This window comes from Musca domestica, unplaced genomic scaffold, assembly GCF_030504385.1.
Source record: "Musca domestica strain aabys unplaced genomic scaffold, Musca_domestica.polishedcontigs.V.1.1 8, whole genome shotgun sequence".
Taxonomy (NCBI): Eukaryota; Metazoa; Arthropoda; class Insecta; order Diptera; family Muscidae; genus Musca; species Musca domestica.
This window is the reverse complement of record NW_026712409.1, coordinates 13,045,594-13,064,538: the sequence shown is the minus strand read 5'-3', so window position 1 is coordinate 13,064,538 and position 18,945 is coordinate 13,045,594. Positions and strand designations below refer to the sequence as shown.

The 18,945-nt window shown below is 36.4% G+C and overlaps 2 protein-coding genes across 2 annotated transcripts in view; both read right to left on the bottom strand.

The window, feature by feature from the left end:
* Nucleotides 1–18,945, bottom strand: part of LOC101888209 (fibrinogen alpha chain) — a 290,556-nt gene that overhangs the window by 214,716 nt on the left and 56,895 nt on the right. The window lies entirely within an intron of this gene.
* Nucleotides 8,789–9,621, bottom strand: LOC105262130 (uncharacterized). Its single transcript, XM_011296202.3, has 2 exons — nt 9,464–9,621; nt 8,789–9,403 (listed from the first exon to the last, which is right to left on the bottom strand). Exons 1-2 carry the CDS (start codon nt 9,527–9,529, stop codon nt 8,909–8,911), a joined length of 561 nt encoding a protein of 186 aa, XP_011294504.1. The 5' UTR covers nt 9,530–9,621; the 3' UTR covers nt 8,789–8,908.

Below are 18,945 nucleotides of genomic sequence, written 5' to 3'. Positions count from 1 at the left end.
GGTATTGAAAATGAGATACATCGGTCCATGTTTTCGTATAGCCGCCATATAACGGTACCTCCCGATATCCGGTATTTTTATAATTTTAGCGACATTATTCACCGAAATTATTTCAAATTTGGTATTTGAAGTTTGAAATGAACACTACAGCCTATGACAGAAAATTGTCTGTGCAGGTCCCTGTCTTCGTATAGCCCCCATATAACGGTACCTCCCGATATTCGGTATTTTGATGATTTTATCATCATTATTCACCAGAATTGTTTCAAATTACGTATTTATTTTTCGTTATGGGAACTACAGTCTGTGACAGAAAATTGTCTATGCAGGTCCAGGTATTCGTATAGGCCCCATATATCAGTACCTCCCAATATTCGGTATTTTGACGATTTTAGGTGCAATACCCACCGAAATTGTTTGAGATGTGGTATTTGAAGTTCGTTATGGATGTTACAGGCTGTGACAGAAAATTGTCTATGCAGGTCCAGGTCTTCGTATGGCTCCTATATAACGATACTTCCCTATGTACGGTATTTTGATAATTTTGGCTACATTATTCACCGTTTATTTCAAGTTTCGAATTTGAATATGGTAGTGGCTTGTGACAAACAATGCCTATGTAGGTGCACGTCGTACAGGCCCAAATATAACGGCTATATTCGGTATTTTTAATATTTTAACAGAACTTTTTAAGGAATTTATTTTTTTAAATTTCCAAATTCGTTCCAACTGGTGGAGGATATTCAATGTTCGGCCCTGCCGAACTTACTGCTTTTTAACTTGTTTCATTTAGAATATGATTTAAGTCCATAATGTATAATTTTCGTACATAGGGAACATATCCATCTTTCTAAAACCCAGTTTTCCTCAGGGCCTCCTTTTCGATCGGAAATTTAATTTTTGATTTGGATAACATTTTAATTTAATTTTATTTTTTAATTTAATTTTTTTAACTGGACAGGACAATCAAGAAATTAAGGGCAATATTTTGTTTAAACATTGCCTTAGATTTGACTTAGACAGCCCCTATGGCCCTAGATGTTTTGGTCTATCGTGTGATGACTAGAAGTCTATTCCGAGTTGTTCCATCCTCACAGAAGGTTCAAATAGACCTAGGGTCTAAGACCATAATTTTAATGGGACAGGTTTTGGCCGTATCAAATTATATATACCCTCTCCAGCTATATGCCTGGGGGTATAGTAAACGGACATAGGTTTAAGGTATACATTTGTTGGCAATGCCGACTTAAAGTTTTTTTTTTTTTTTTTTTTTTTTTTGATAAATTAAGCGCCTTCTCTGACGGACTCCTGCTTCAGTAAACAGGACGATTCCTGCATTATGCGCTTATGCTTCAGTTCGATTATAAGGCTACAGTATTTCTGTTTGACCATATTGGAGGTACGTAAATAATAGATGAATGCCCACTGTTTTACCTGTTAGAGAGTCTTTTGGTTTCGGCTTAACATTAACCCATTCGGTGCGGGGACATTTGCTTTAGCTAACCTATAAGATCGGCTATAAAATATTCAAAACATTGCTCGGAGATGTGGACAGGGAAAAATTTTTTGTTTTTAGGAAAAGATAATTTTTTGTTATTCGGATCTTCCGAAATGGCATCAAAATGCATCTTTAGGTCAAGAATCAAGAGATGGAGGCAGAAAACAAAAAGCATTTTTTTTTTGGAATATCTCGGCTTATGATCAACAGATCCGCAATATAAAGTTTCGGAAAAGAGATGTGTGAAAATTAAAGAGAATCGAATGATTATTTTTTTCTTTTATGAGCGTTTAGTTCTTCATTATTTTGACACCTTTGTAGGGAAGGTACCACAAAAAATAAGCTGATATGTACCATTTTCACAACATAACTTGAGTTGATAGAATTATTGAGCTATGAGCTTATTTCGCATTTAATGAGAGACAGAATTTTTCAACATTTTGACATGTGGTGTAGGAGGTATTAGAAGGAGGTCAGTAATCGGACTTTTATGTCACATTTTATTTATAATTTTATAATTTATAATTATACAAAACTTGGGCCTTTGTGGGAAGGTACTTTTTGGTGTAGGCCGATATTTTTCATTTTTGCATTTTTTGACCTAGACACCGACGAAAATATTGAACTTTTCAAAGTTTCTACAAAATCAAATAATTTTTTCTCTTTCTATGAGGTAAATAATTTTCTTTGGAAAATATGATCTTTTGTGGGGGGTGTACAAGACGGAGTGTACTGATTGTTCCCATCTTCAAATTAGACCTAAGTTTAATAATAATATTATGATGTTCCACGTTTGGACCAAATCGGAAACTCACGTCGAGAGTTATCGTGCGTCAGCCAGCCATTGCTAGATTGACTCCAAATGTCCTGAAAGGAATTTTGTCCACGATTTGGCCGTATCAAATGATATATACCCTCTGGCCATATGGCTGTGTGTATAAAAAATTCTTGAAACCAATATCAACGCTATTTTCCTTTTCAAAATATTTTCACATAACGCCAACGAATGAAATATTATTTTGCGTACAAGTACATTAAATTTCATTATATTTTATAATTATTTTTTGGTAATTAAAACAACATTTCAGTTAGCAATGATATCTTAAAAAAATAACCTTTATAAAAACGTAAAAACATTTACCAGAAAAAAAACTGACAACTTCATAGTCGTTAACATTTATGAAAATATCATGTTTTACAAGAAATGCAAAATTTACAATTTTGACAATGATGATATTTTTGCAGGAGATTGATGACCACACATATAAACCTGCACATATGTACATACAAATGTATGAATTAAAAAAAAAAAACATTCATATGAATTATAAACAAATTCATGTGAATGCGAATTAAGAAAATAATACGAAACAACAAAATAAATTACCCCTGTTGATGATTACAATGCAGTTTTGTTAACTGAAAATTCAAATAAAAAAATAAAAAATATTCAAGATTTGCATTTAAATGAAAAAAAAAAATGTATTAACATTATGGCAAATGATTTAAGAGCAAACCACCAGTGGTTGACATAAAGAATATTGTTTGTTGGTTTTGTTAATTGAGTAACTTGACACGTGATTTTCTTTTGCTGAAATTATATTTTAATTATGAAAATAAAAAACTAGTTTTAAAATCACTGGTTTTTTACTTTCAAAATAAAGAAAAATGACCCTATAAACCTAAAATGCATAAACATTGCAGGTCTTACATTAATGGCGGTGACCTCCGTTGTAAATAAACAAAAGACTTAAGCAACAAACCCTATTAAATTCAAGCGCAAATTATCACAGATTGATATGAGAACAATATGTCTCTCTTTAAATACCATTAAAGTTATTCAATTTTATAGAATGCTATGAGGCATTAAAAATTATTTAAATATTCTAAAGTCTTCGATGGCTAATTAAATTTCCTGTAACCTTATTTTAAGAAAGACTACTTCCCTAACGGGTTTCCTATGTTTACTTCCTCCAGACTCGTGGGAATTGTTCAGTGTGAAAATAGGAAATTAAACAAAAGATCAAATGATGTGATAATCGTTGCATGATGACACTTCAAGTTTGTGTCTTAAGTCTTTTGTTTTTTCACAGCACTCACCAATTACAAATTTTGGAAAACTTCTCCCAAAATTATTTAACAAAGAATTTTTAAACTGTCAACAATTTTGGCAACAACAAAGAAAAAAAAAAAGAATCTTAAACTATTTATGATAATCTTTACAAATTAACAGCGGAACATTTGAAGTCAAGGCAACAGCACCACCGGCATTGATTTTTTTCGCGTTTGTGAATATTTAAAATAACCAAATAATTTTCCCATTCTCAGTTGTGGGATACAAAAAAAAAATCCGCCATAATGAATGGCCACGGAATGAAAAACCCAGCCATTGACCAAAAAATTGATTATAAACCTCAGAAAAAATTATCAAGGAAATTTGTCAGTGTTAACATTAAGACAGGTCAAGACGAGGAAAAAGAAGATTGTGGTTTTGGTATTGTTTCCAGCGAGAGGCAGGCAGGCAGGCCGGCAGGAAGCTCGAACATTAACCACATTTTTATTCCCAAAGCAAATATGAAACAACAACAACACATTCCTCAGTTAAAAGCTTTACATTTTCCTCGTCTCGCAAACCAAATGCAGCCAAGACAAAGGAGTGTCGTTTAACTTAGTTGCATTAAGCTGGAAAAACTATAGCATTACAATCAAATTGTTGTTGTTGTTGCTATGTTCCGTTTATGGTTCGCCAGTCAAAGCTTCACTCAACCAACATTGTAATCATGCAAAAACAAAAAATGGTAGCAGCCTTAAAAGTGTGCCGGCAAAAACTAAAAACGGCCAGAGTTAAAAACCCCAAATGAAATTCAAACCCCCCATTTAAAATGAACGCTGCCCGAACGAAAACTTGAATTAAAACAACATTCACCGTTTCAGAAAACATCAAATTAAATTTAGAGTAGTTTTCTGAAAAAAAAAAAATGGTTAGTTCCACAACGAAACACAATGTTGGAAAATGACGATAAATGTTAGTCACTTTTTGGTGGTGAGACTGCAGCAAAATGAAGTAATTTTCAAAAGTTCACAGGTGGCGATATTAGAATATTTATAAAATCGGGCATTTCTAGAGTACTTTGAGAATACAGAAGTTAAATTTCCAAAAAAAAAAAAAAAGAAGAAGTGGCCGATAAATTCATAGTTTTCCGGCTGGAAAATTGTTGGAATAAAAATATGTGAAAAGATTATTGATTTGCTTCGCACGTACTCGGATGCTCATTTCGTGTTATGTAGCCGTAATGTTTACTTAAAAATTTGACGCTTTGTGGGGGAGGTACCACCGGGAGTGGGGATATCTGCCATATTCACAATAGGTCTCGTGTTAATAAAAATATTGGAATTGTGTGAACTTTGAAAGGAATCAGTTGCTTATTTTGAATTTTTTTAGAAATATAGCTATTCAATTTGGATAAATTTTGTGGGACAGGTATTCGAAGGAGTGGATATATCCATTCCATCTTCACACCAGATCTTGTGTTATCAAAACTGTTTGGATGTGTGCAATTTGAAAAGAATTTAATGCTTGCTTCACATTTTATGGGCATTTTTCTTATTTAAAAATTTGACCCCTTTGTAGGGAGGTACAAGAAGGATTAGATATATACAGCTTGAGATGAAAAAACTGCAAAAAAGTCAAACGCCATAATTTTTAAATTTTTTTGGTTTTTTGTTTGGGTTATTCTCCCCATTTTATGGGCATTTTTGTTATTTAAAAATTTGACCCTTTTGTAGGGAGTTACAAGAAGGATTAGATACATACAGGGTGAGATAAAAAACTGCAACAAAGTCAAACGCCATAATTTTAACATTTTTTTTTTGTTTTTTTTTTTTTGGTTTTTTGTCTGGGAAATTCTCCCCAGAAGTTATTTTTTTAAAAATAACTTCTATGACTAGAAACATGTTTTACCCAAGTGACGAGATCGTAAGCTCAATAGAAGGGGAACCAAAGAATTAAATAGAACTAAAATTCTATTGGAAAATCTTCTGAATCTTACAACCGCACTTATAAACATTTACATCTTTCGCACTTATTAGTGGAGAACGATGGTAATTTTTACCAGGGGGTAAGACAGGGGAATACCTAGGTTTCGGAAAGAGCCACCAATCCTCGTCAGTTCCCTTGTTTTTTGTCTGGGATATTCTCCCCAGAAAGCATAACCCCAGACAAAAAACAAGGGAACTTATGAGGATTGCTGGCTCTTTTCGAAACCTAGGTATTCCTCTGCCTTACCCCCTGGTAAAAATTACCATCGTTCTCCACTAAAAAAAACTTGTTTTTATAAAAACAACATTAAAGCGATTAAGCCTGACTATTTTGAAACAACAAAATACCATGATATCCCGAACAAACAAGCCAACACTGTTCCATTTTTTTATATTTTATTGAATGAAAGCAAAAAAATGTCGGAAATAGCCTCAAATTTTAGAATAAGTTTAGATTTGTTCTAATTGGTCACGCATGCTACGAATTATGGCCTTCAAACTTCAAAAAAAAAAACGTCACACGCTGCCGAATTTCGCTAAGCCGTATTTTGACCCATTCCCGGCAAAGCGCTTGCTTGAGGTGATCGACACTTTGGTATTTCTTAGTGCCAACCTTGCTCTCCCGAATTACTCCAGACCCAATAGTCCAACGGATTGGTATCTGGAGATTTTGGTGACCATTGTGCGCTGGAAATGAAGCGAGGAACCTCATTTTGTAACCATTCTAGGGTGGCGCGTGCTGAGTGCGATGTTGTTGGAATGTCCAAGGTCTATGGCAAAAATGTTTGCGTGCCCCCAAGGCTTTAATACACCATCCAGAATATTTTCACGATAATATTCGGCATTTATTCTGATGTCACGGTCGATTATTTTTTAGTGCCAACCTTACTTTCCAAAATACTCCAGACACAATAGTCCAACGGATTGGAATCCGGAGATTTTGATGGCCATTGTGCGCCGAAAATGAAGCGAGGAACCTCATTTTGTAACAATTCTTGTGTGGCGGTGCTGAGTCCTGTTGGAATGTCCAAGGTCTGCGGCCAAAATGTTTGTGTGCCCTCAAGGCTTTATTATAGCCCCCAGAATATTTTCGCGATAATATTTGGCTTTTTTTCTGATGCCACGGTCGAGTGATACGAGCGGAGAGTGACGATCAGCTGTTATGGCGGCCCACACCATCACCATGGACGGCGCTTGAAATTGTCCCGCCAAAATGTTTACAGCCTCCAGAATACTTTTGCAATAATATTCGGCAATTATTCTGATGCCACAGTCGATTAATACGAGCGGAGAGCGACCATCGGCTGTTATGGCGGTGCACACCATTACCATGGCCGACTTGAGGCTTGAGTTCTGGTGGCCAACCGAAGGTGCACATTTTCAGCCTTTTCAGACCTCTTTGGCAAGTAAACACGAGCGGATCATTTTGTTTGTTTACAAACTGCTGGACAACGAATGTTTTTCCTTCGGAGAAAACGAAAACCAACTTCGGCAGTTCCGCTGCCACTTTCGATCAAGCGAAGCAACTCTTTAGCTCTTATGAGTCTATTTTCTTTCTGTTGCGGTATATGTTTTTACACTTTTTGGAATTGTAATGGCCTTACCCCGAGCTCATTTTTCAATATTTGTCGAATGGAATATTGCGATATGTTCAGCTCACGAGCTATTTTTCGGCCACTACGACGCGAACCATTTCTGCTGATGTTGCTGTTTTCTTCCGTCCACTTCCTTGACATATGGCGGGTTACGCTACTAGTATCACGTAACCGGTAACGTGCGATGATACCAGACACAACAGATTTATTCACATTTAAATGCTGGAGTGCTCTAACGATAGCCACTCGTGGTTTTCCAGCCAAATATAAAGGAATCACACTATCACGCTTGAATTCCATCACGAATAACATTTTTTCTGGAAAATTCTCACGCAAATGCTGTTGTACGCTTGTAAACAATATTATGAGCTGTCACTGGAATAATTTTAACAGCTGTCGGACGAGTAGCTTAGAAATGACAGCAGTCTGAAGTTGGTTGCAGTTTTTTCATCTCACCCTATATATATTCTATATAGGAATGGATTTCTATATGTATTTAATAGGTCAATTCTCTTCAACAGGGTTTCCTTCAACAGGGTTTCCTATATTTGTCTTCTTCCTACAGCCAAAGTTTTAGAGAGGTTCCATGAAAAAAGTCCCTCCCAAGGCCGTCTAAAGAGAGAATATCGCTTCTGACCTATAAGCGATATTCTTTCTTCAGACGACCTGGTACTGAAGCTTTCATAGGTATTCATTCATAAACAAAGATGAAGAACTTCTATAACTCTTCTACAGATAGAAGATTGGAGATCTTTTCTATGTCGTCGCTCAATATTAGACCTTCGTCTATTAGGCGTTCTATGGATATGAGATCTGTTATAGATAAAAATTTTCTGTCATCCATGTTGTTTTAATTTTCGGTATAGTCCCAATATAAGGGTAAACACCACTTTTAAGTACTTTTTAGGATTAAGTCATATTTTCCATATAACTTCGATATTTTGGGTTCTTATTGCGTAGAAACTATTAATATAGGTCCAAGCTTTTGTACAGTTCTCAGGTATCCCTGATTTGAATTATTGCGAGGCTCTTGGGCCATATTTTCTAATCGATTTTAACTTCAAAAGTTGATTGTCAAAAGTTCTGGCTTATCAGACAAGCAAATTCTATGTCGTACTTCGAAATCAGAAATCGAAGGGGAAAAAATTGGGTAGCTGAAATTCGCTGAAATCTCAGAGAGTTGGATATGTTTACTTCCTTCTGATTAAAATTATTGCGAGTCTCTTGGGCCATATTTTCCAATCGATTTTAACTTCAAAAGTTGATTGTCAAAAGTTCTGGCTTATCAGACAAGCAATTTCTATGTCGTACTTCGAAATCGGAAAACGAAGGGGGAAAAATGGGTAGCTGAAATGCGCTGAAATCTCAGAGAGTTGGATATGTTTACTTCCTCTAAGAGAAAACTTCAATCGATTCCACAAAACTTTCTATAGTCGTTTGAAGATGCCTTGGTATTGAATCCTTTTAGAGGAACAGTTTTCCTGTCTATTTTTCGGGCAATTCGCCTCAAATGTTGATTCTAAAAGAATTCCATGGGTATAGCTTTATATCCTGACTTTTAAATTCCTATAGCATAATTGCTTTATTTATGCGGGATATGCATCATTGGACTGAAAATATAATTTTCCGATTCCTCACCATCACTCTTCCCGGAACATCAATTTACTGAATTTTTATTAAATAATTGTATTTGAATGTCCACAAAAATATATAAAATATAAGCAATTCGAAAATATTTCCACATTCAAATATTCTCACATAATTTTCCTCTCTCACTTTATGGCCTCTCTACCCTAACGACAACCTTTAAAAACATTTCAATATCATTACGGGCATAGGCCTCAATTTTATACAACCCATATTCCAAGAGATTGGGGAAACCATCCACGGGGACATCACAATTATTCACATCGATACGCATTGCACTGAACGGAGCCACAAACTCATCATCGCCCTCGAATTGCGGAGCATCGGGAGCACATTCCTTGATCGAAGGCATAATGTAGGCCTTGTAGTGGAAATTAATGAAATTCGTTAGAACTTCATTGTCTATCACGAATGGTGTCAACTGATAGTCCTGTTCACGTTCTGTGGAACTACGATAGACCCTTACATCGACCACTGTCGTATCGTCTAATTCCGTTTTGAAATCCAGAAACCCGCTGAAGGCATACAGGCCGCGACCAATGCGTTTTTCCTTCACTGCAATGTCGGCCACATCGGGATCGGTGGTGGTTGCCTCTATGCTAATCAATTCATAGGTCCAGTTTTTCTGCAAGGACAGCCGTTTAACTTGCTTTCTTTATTTTAAAGAAGTTCCCTCTCCACTTACCTCCTCGCCATAGGTTACTGCGGCCCAGAATAGAGTTAAAATTATTGCTGCCTTGGTGAAAAACATTTTTTGGTTGTTGTTGAATCCGTACTCTACGCTGTGGGTGCGAGTGCTACAACTATTAATAAGAGCTTTACTGTGAGGCTTACCAGTGAGGCTAACGGTTATCTGCCAATGTCATTTGGTTAACAACTTGTTGTAAACATTCTTATCCGGCAATCACTTGTTTGTCAGTTTTATTTGTTTAATTAGTTGCAGCTTGTAACCTAGGCATTGACATGTATTGCCATGACGATGGCGTGTTCAATTGAAATAAATAAATTTTCTTGTAATTATGGAACAAATATGTAGAGCACGCTCTGCGGAGCTAGGGTTACAAGATGTTTTCCAACTAAGTAATACAGTTCATGTATAATATATAAAACCTATTTTAGCATCTGACACCAAAAACCCATAGATGATACTTTTTATGGATACATCCTAGAAAAATGTATTTGAAAATTATTCTAAGAGAAGAGCTTTAGATCCTAAAAAGACCTCGAAAGGATCTTCTAGGGACTTTTCCTGAGCAAAAGACCTCTAGTACGAAATCGCCATCCTGTTCGCGTATCTTATCGTTAGTACCTAAATTGCATATTTTTTTTTTTTTGCTTGTAGGGTAGGTACCACAAAGTGTGGGACCATAGCTTCCTTATTCACATCAGATCCCTGGTAGAGAAAGATATTTAGGTTAGGTTAAAGGACGTGCGGTTACCATATGGCAACCGCTCCACTCGTCCTAAAAAGAATGTTAAGAAAAGAGGAAAAAGTGATTGGTAGAAGAGGTGAAGATAAAAGGTAAAGTTGTAGAATGTGATCTACGGCTGAGGAGTTTGCCGTGTCGTCTTTAGCCACTTGAATCTTCTGGCTAATTGAAGGATTACTATAGGGTCAGTGTTAGAAAAAGAAGACAGGTCATGTGACACTAGTTCTCTCACTAGCCTGTGTCTCACATTAATGAGTGCTGGGCAGTGGCAGAGCAAGTGTTCGACTGTCTCGATTTCTTCTTCATCTTGACAGATCCTACAGTAGTCAGTGTCGTCGCTGTCCCATTTCTAGGTCATAGACCTCACCTTACAGTGACCTGTGATGATACCCACCACAAGTTTTAAATCAGGTTTTGACAATGACATCAGCGACCTTGTTCTCTTCTCTGAGAGTGTGGGCCACATTCTTTTGGGGATGGTGCATCCCATTTCGTCCAGCCATTTTTTGTTGGATTTCTTAGAATATTGTCTGTGAATAACCTGTAGGAAATGGCACAGTGGTGGTGTAACCGAGTTGTCTACTTCGGATCAGATCCTAGTCTGGCCAATTCGTCTGCAGTCTCGTTACCTGGGATGTTATAATGTCCAGGAACCCAACAGAGCTTGATGGATAACCCAGATATTTAGATATACCAAGTTTGAAAAAAATCGCTGACTTTTTTCGCTAGCTATGAGATGTGTAAAAGTGCTGACAATTGTGACCCTCGGGGGGCTTATTTTGCATTTTCTGAGAATTATAATTATTCAAAATGTGGATAGAAAACTTATTTGCGGATTCGCTGTAAATAGCTCTTTTAACCAGAATTTTTTTATGGATGGAATAAATTCAACAGGTTTTTTTTATGAATAGAATCCTGCGAAAGGTCCGGTATGAATAGAATAGCTTATTGTAGAGGTGCTTTGGCAGGCATTCTATGGCTATGGATAGAAATCTTAGTGCAGGTTTACTTTGGATAAAAAAAAAACATTAAACAGATCATCTCTGGTAAGAATACTTGTAAAGCTCTTCTATGGATAACAGATCACCTAAGGTCTTAGGTCTTTAGTCCTTTTAAATGTCTTCTATAAAAAGATGGCCTATATGTATCCTTGAGATGGGAGATATTTCAGCCTTTTTCTAGGTCTTCTGAGGATTAAGGGCCAATTCTTAATGGTACTGAGAATCTTTTTCAGAACTTCTGGGGATTTAATTTGAGAATCTTTTATTGATAATTGGTTTTCAGATCTTCTAGAACCCTTATCACAGGACTTTAAAGAAAAGACAAAACCTTCTCCAAAACTCTATGGATAGAAGCCTTTGTGTAGGTCTTCTTTGAAGAAGACCTTGTAAAGGTCATCTCTGGACCTTGTAAAGCCTTCTATGGATAGAATATCTTCTAAGGTCTTCAAAGGATTTATATCAAATATTTTAGTTCTTTCTTAGGTCTTCTATGAAAATATGGTTTTTTATAGACATTTTTGAAACGGAACATATTTCATACCTTTCCAAGGTCTTCTAGGGATTGAAGACCTCTTCAGGGTTTTTAAAGAAATGAAAATCTTTTTCAAGTATTTTAAGGACTGAAAACAAGTTTCGGCTCGTCTTTTGATGGAAGACCGTTTGGCACTTACGACCGAATTGAGTCTAAAAGCTAGAATGTCAAATTTGGTGAAGATCGGTTCAGATATAGCTAAAGCTCCCATATATACGTTTCATCCGATTTGTCATATTTTTTATCCACAGCCGTAATATGCACTCCGTAACAACGATATTCAGGGAAATATATCAGAAATATCTTTGCCAAATTTTATTGAGATCGGTTCCGATTTGGATATGGCTCCTATATATATTTTTATCCGATTTCAAATTAATTGTGCACCAAATGGGCAATACAAGTCCGAATTTAAAAGATACAAATAGTTCGGCATATTTAGTCCTTTGAACTTTAGATTATAATTATAATCATAGCGTGTATGATTGAATTCTCCCTTAAAAACTTTTAATTGTGATGCGCAGCTGTACTAAATTAGCAAAGTGGTGTAGGGTATCATAAAGTCGGCCCCGCCCGACTTTAAGACTTTCTTTACTGTTAGACTCCTTATCCACATCAGATCCCTGGTAAAGAAAGATATTTAGGTACACAAAGTTTGAAAAGAATCGCTGACTTTTTTCGCCCGTTATGAGATGTATAAAAGTGCTGACAATTTTGACCCTCGGGGGCTTATTTTGCATTTTCTGAGAATTATAATTATTCAAAATTTTATTAACCAAAATTTATTTAACCAAAACTTTTTTATATGGATAGAATAAATTCAGCAGGTTTTTATGAATAGAATAATGTAGCAGGTCCGGTATAAATAGAAAAGCTTATTATATAGCCCCTTTTGCAGGCATTCTTAGGCTATGGGGACTTTCAATTGTCTTAAATTAACAAAAGAGGGTTTCAGGTCCACTATGGACATAAATCTTTGTGTCGGTTTATTTTCAATAATTTTTAGAGGTCATCTCTGGTAAGATTACTTGTAAAGTTCTTCTATGGATAACAGATCTCCTAAGGTCTTAGGTCTTAAGTCCTTTTAAATGTCTTCTATAAAAAGATGACTTATATGTATCCTTGAGAGGGTAGATATTTCAGATATTATCTAGATCTTCTGAGTATTAAGGGCCAATTCTTAATGGTACTGAAAATCTTTTCCAGAACTTCTAGGAATTTAATTTGAGGATCCTAAATTGATAATTGGTTTTCAGATCTTCTAGTACACTTTTCAAAGGACTTTAAAGAAAAGAACCTTTTCCAAAACTCTATGCATCGAAGACTTTGTGTAGGTCTTCTTTGAAGAAGAAGGTCATCTCAGGACCTTGTAAAGCCTTCAATGGGTAGAAGATCTTTTAAGGTCTTCAAAGGGTCTTCAATGTATATCAAATATTTTAGTTCTTTCTTAGGTCTTCTATGAAAGTATGGTTTTTTATAGACATTTTTGGAAACGGAAGATATTTCATACCTTTCCAAGGTCTTCTAGGGATTGAAGACCTCTTAAGGTTTTTTAAAGAAAAGGAAATCTTTTTCAAGTCTTTTAAGGACTGAAAAAATGTTTCGGATCGTCTTTCGACAGAAGACATTTTTTTAAGGCTAAAAGACTTTTTCTAAATCTTCTAGGAACAAAAATTATAGATCTCCTATAGATAGAAAGCCTTTCCCAGGTCTTCTATGGACAACAGACATTTTGAAGACCGCTTACTGTCGCTCTAGAATTTGAAGCCCTTGCGCAGGTGTTCTGAAGATAGAAGATCTTTCATAGGGTTTCTAAGGAATAATGTCATCAAAGGTCTTCGATTGATAGCTGATATTTGATAGGAACGGAAGATATGTTGGACCCTTTCCAGGTCTTATATGGATAGAAGACCTTGTAGACGTCATATATGAATTCTAGAGATTGAAAAGATTTTTATAATTACAAGGCCTTTTTTATGTCTTCTAGGAACGAAAGACCTTTAATGGATCTTTTATGGTTAGAAAGCCTTTCCCAGGTCTTTATGCAGATCTTCTGTGGAGGGAATATTGTTTAGACCTCTTCCAGTCTTCTAGAGTTTGACAACCTTATTTTCTAAGGAAAACAAATACCATCAGAAGTCTTCTATTAATAGCAGACAATATATAGGTCTTCTGAGTCAGAAGATGTTTTGGACCCTTGTCAGTTCTTATATATGAATTCTTATGACGTCATATATGAATTCGGGTCTTCTAGGAATTGAAAACATTTTCGAGTCTTCTTTTGATGGAAGATTTTTTTTAAATACCTTTCCTAGGTCTTCTAGAAATAGAAGACCTTTAATAGTTCTCCTATGGTTAGAAAGCCTTTAAAAGTTCATTATGATCATCTGCGGCCTGAAAATTGTTTAGACCTCTTCCAGTTCTTCTAGAGGTTTAGGACCTTGTGCTAGTCTTTTAAGGATAGAAGATCTTTCGCATGTTTCCAAGGAAAAAAAGTCATTGAAAGTTTTCTTTTGATAGCTGACATTTTTATAGGTCTTCGGACGGAAAATATTTTGAACCACTCCCAAGTCTAATGAGAATAGGAGGCCCCCCAGACGTCATATATGAATTCCAGGTCCTCTAGGGATTGAAAACATTTTTCGCTTAAAATACCTTAACCGTAGAAAGTCTTCTATCAAAAGAAGACCCAAAACATATTTTCAATCCCTTGAGGACCTGGAATTCATATATGACATCTGTGACATTCCAGGTCTTCTAGGAACGAAAGACATTTAATGGGTCTCCTATGGATAGAAAGTCTTTGCCCAGGTGTTTTATGGATAACTGACATTTTGTAGATCTTGTAGGGACGGAAGATAAGACTTGTACCTTTTTCAGTTCTTCTAGTGTTTGAAGACCCTGTGCAAGTCCTCTGAGCATAGAAGATCTTTTACAGGTTTTCTAAGGAAAAAATACCATCAAAGGTCTTCTATTGATATGACAATTTATAGGCCTTCTGGGGAGGAGATAGTTTGGATCCTTTCCAGGTTTTCTAAGCGTCCTTTATTTATAGAAGATTTGGATAGCGTCAAAAATATCTCTTGTCGACTTTTATGAATAAAAGACCTTCTATAGGTCATTTACGAATATAAATTGTTTCAGAGGTCTTTAATGGTCAGAAGAAATTGTTGGGTCTTCTATGTAAGGAAGGCCATTAAGAGGACTTTTATACATATTAGAAGGCCTTCTACTGGTCGTCTATGGAAAAAGACCCTCTACAGGCCTTCCATGGTAAAAATCAACCTCTAAAGGTCGCATATGGAAAGAAGGCCTTCTACAGGTCATAAATTGAAAGAAGGGTTTCCAAAATTGTTTCTATGGAAAACAAATTCTACAGGTCTTCTATGGAAAGCACATTTCTACAAATCTTCTTTGTATGGAAGACCCTCTACAAGTCTTCTATGTATGATTGATATTCTATAGATTTTTTGTGAATAGAAGACTTTTTTCAGCTCTTCTATGGATAAAATACCTTCTAGAGGACGATAGAATTTCTGCAGGTCCAGGAATATTAAATCATTTTTTGGTCTTCTGTAGAAAAATGGCTTCCCATCTCTCATTAACATTTCGATTCGGATTTGCTTTACGTTTTTTGTCTCCTTTTCCTTCTTTGTTTCTTATCTTCGTGATGACATATTTGCAAGTAATCTAAGTTAGCCAGAAAATTGCCAAACACAATATGGAGCAACTTCAAACCAATTTTTCTATGGGTCTCATATTTCTTTTGAGTTTTGTTTTTCTTTCGATGCTTCTTTGTATCTCTTTCATGCGGTCCATTCATTTCTCGTTTTGTTTTAATTTTCTTCACCCAACGAAAAACCGATTAAATTCTGCATTTGGTCATATGATAGTCTTATTTTCGCCATCATCATCTTCATCATCTGGATATCAGTGACCATCTCCACGATGTGAAAACTCAATACGAATTAGGGCGTAACGTTGAATTTATATTGGAGGTACAATTTGTTAATCTCATATTGTGAGTATGTTTTGTTGCCATGTGTGGATGTTGGCAAATTGACTGGAAGATTTGCAGATGCTTTCACAAGTTGCTTGTGGAGCTTAATTCATATTGGCGTATATTTATTTCAGAGATGACCTTGGAAACGAGCAGTGGAGCAAATTATTTGGATGGTAGTGGCCAGCAAATCACCGAACGTTTGATGGGCACCTTTCCATCTATGACTTTTGAAATTTAGACACAGCAGGTCCCCTTTTTTCCAGAATACCAAGTCGGGTTTCAATACATAAAATTTTTTGACACAGAAAATTCAAGACCCAGCCTTTGGGGAACATTTGTTCCCCTTTTTTTGGCTTTCAATAGAAATTTGGAATTATGACTTTTCTTTACATGTGTAAGCATATCCGACCTCTGGTAAGGTTAAACGATTGGTATTCGAGCAATAACCCTACACACTTTCCATAAATCACAAAACAATTCATAAATTGCCATTTTCTCACCAAATATGGTCATTTCCGATTATGAAGTGAAAACATTTATTAATTTTTTGCAAAAAAAAAAAAAAAAAAAAAAATTGAAATAAATCTTTGAATAAGAGATATGCAAGTCCAATTGAATTAGAAACATCGCATTATGGCCATCTTTAAAAATCATGGAATGGTTTTTATTAACTTGTTATGCAAATTTCTTCGAAGAAATTCCCACCAGATTGGCAATTCAAAACGCCGGAAACGCAATTAAAAAAGAAATAAAAAAAACTTGCAATGCAAACAGCAAAAATTATAACTTGCTGTCTGTCAGTCAGTCACTTAAAAACAAAAGACTTAAGCAGCAAACTTGGATTGCATTGAAATTGTATGAAGAGCTAAATTTAGGAAGCTTTTTTTAAATTGCCATTTTGGGCAGTAAATGGTCCATTTTAATTATTTTTTTTAAATATTTTAAGTATTGACAAATTATTTATGGCTGCTTCTTACCAAAAAATAATTATTTTACTTAAAAACCCGAAGGAAATCACGAGCCATTTAACAAACAAATTAAATGAATTCAAAAAGCAATAGTGGAACATTAAGATCTTCTATAGGCAAAAGTTGACTTCCAGGTCTTCTTTAGACAACTAGAAAAACTCCAAGAGATCACACTACATAACAAACAGATCTTCTAGAGAAACTAGAAGACCTCCAGGTCTTCAAAAAAAAAAAAAAAAACTAGAAGACCTCCTGGTCTTCCAGAAAAACTAGAAGACCTCCAGGTCTTCCAGAAAAACTAGAAGACCTCCAGGTATTCCAGAGAAACTAGATGGCCTCCAGGTCTACTAGAGAAAACAGAAGACCTCAAGGTCTTCTAACGAGACTGGACGACTTCCAGGTCTTCTAGCGAGACTAGACGACCTCCAGATTTTCTAGACCCTCTAAATGACTTCCTGGTATTCTAGAGACGCTAAACGACTTCTAGAGAGACTAGAACCTTCTAGAGAAACTTGAAGACCTCCGGGTCACTAAACGACCTTCTGGTCTTCTAAATACACGAGTCTCCGAGTCTTCTATAGATAGTAAACGACCTGGTCTTCTATAGACACTAGACGACCTAAAGATCTTGAAGAGAGATTAAAATATTTCTAGAGAAACTAGAAGACCACCAGGTCTTCTAGAGAAACTAGACGACCTACAGGTCCTCTAGAGACACTAGACGACCTACAGGTCCTCTAGAGACAATAGACGACCTACAGGTCTTCTAGAGGAACTAGACGACCTACAGGTCTTCTAGAGAAACTAGACGACCTACAGGTCCTCTAGAGACACTAGACGACCTACAGGTCTTCTAGAGAAACTAGACGACCTAAAGGTCTTCTAGAGAAACTAGACGACCTACAGGTCCTCTAGAGACACTAAACGACCTACACTTCCTCTAGAGACACTAGACGACCTACAGGTCCTCTAGAGACACTAGACGACCTACAGGTCTTCTAGAGGCACTAGACGACCTAAATGTCCCTTAGAGACACTAGACGACCTATAGCTCCTCTAGAGACACTAGACGACCTACAGGTCCTCTAGAGACACTAGAATATGTCCTGTTTTTTTTTTTTTCGAGACACCGGAAGACCTCCTGGTCATCTAGAGTCACCACAGGACTCCCTGCTGTCTTTAGAGACACTAGACGACCTACATGCCCTTTAGAGACACCAGACGACATACGGGTCTTTTAGAGACACTACGCGACCTCCTGGTCTTCTAGAGACATTAGACGACTTCCAGGTCATCAAGTGACAGTAGACGACTTGCAGGTCTTGAAGAGACACTAGACGACCTCTAGGTCTTCTGGTGACACTCCAGCTGTTCTAGAGACACTGCGACCTGCAGTTCTTCTAGACACACTAGAAGAGACCTCTTCGTCATCTAGAGACACCAGAAGACCTCCAGCTCTTCTATAGACACTAGAAGAACACCAGCTCTTCTGTGGACAGTAAGAAAGCTCTTGCTCCTCTATGGGCGATTGAAAACCTCCAGGACTTCTATGGTCGATAGAAGAACTCCAGGTCTTCTATATAGATCATGAAAGGAAACCTCCAGGTCATCAATGGACGGTATAATACCTCCAGCACCTATATGAATAAATAGAATAGAATACTTTCAGCTCCCCTATGGCCAATAGAAGACCTTCAAATATTTTATGACTCATAGAAGACTTCTTGATTTACTGCTGACTTGTAAATTTGAAGTTTAAATGAAATACGCTTTTTATTATCCTTAAATCTCAACCGCCGTTATAGCTTCCATACGAACACACGAGGAAAATTCCATTCCCATGAAATATCGAACTCTGTTGTTTCGATTATCGATTGTAAAATTTATTCTTTACATAAATTTGCAACAGGTTTTCCGCATTGTCCGAAAAATAAATATATGTGAATAAGCGGTGGATATGGCGCAGCTTGTTGTTTAACAACTTATCACAATTTGGGTCGCAAGGGCGTTGAATTGCCAATTATTTACATTTATGGATAAGTATGGCGCATAAACTGCGGGCGAATGGACGGATGGACGGACGGACGGGCAAACACCGTAGGAAACAATGGCCAAACAATTGGTCAGGAGGAGGTCGATTGCTCGCTCGGTCGGTGGGTTGATCACACAGAAACAGGTTTCCTGTATTTCCTGAATCAATGGGTATTTTGAGAATACTATTGTTGTTGTAATT

Coding starts and splice junctions, on each gene's coding strand:
- LOC105262130 (XM_011296202.3), bottom strand. CDS start 9,529: ATGTTTTTCACCAAGGCAGCAATAATTTTAACTCTATTCTGGGCCGCA. Junction 9,404..9,463: donor CAGTAACCTATGGCGAGGAG/GTAAGTGGAGAG, acceptor CTGTCCTTGCAG/AAAAACTGGACCTATGAATT.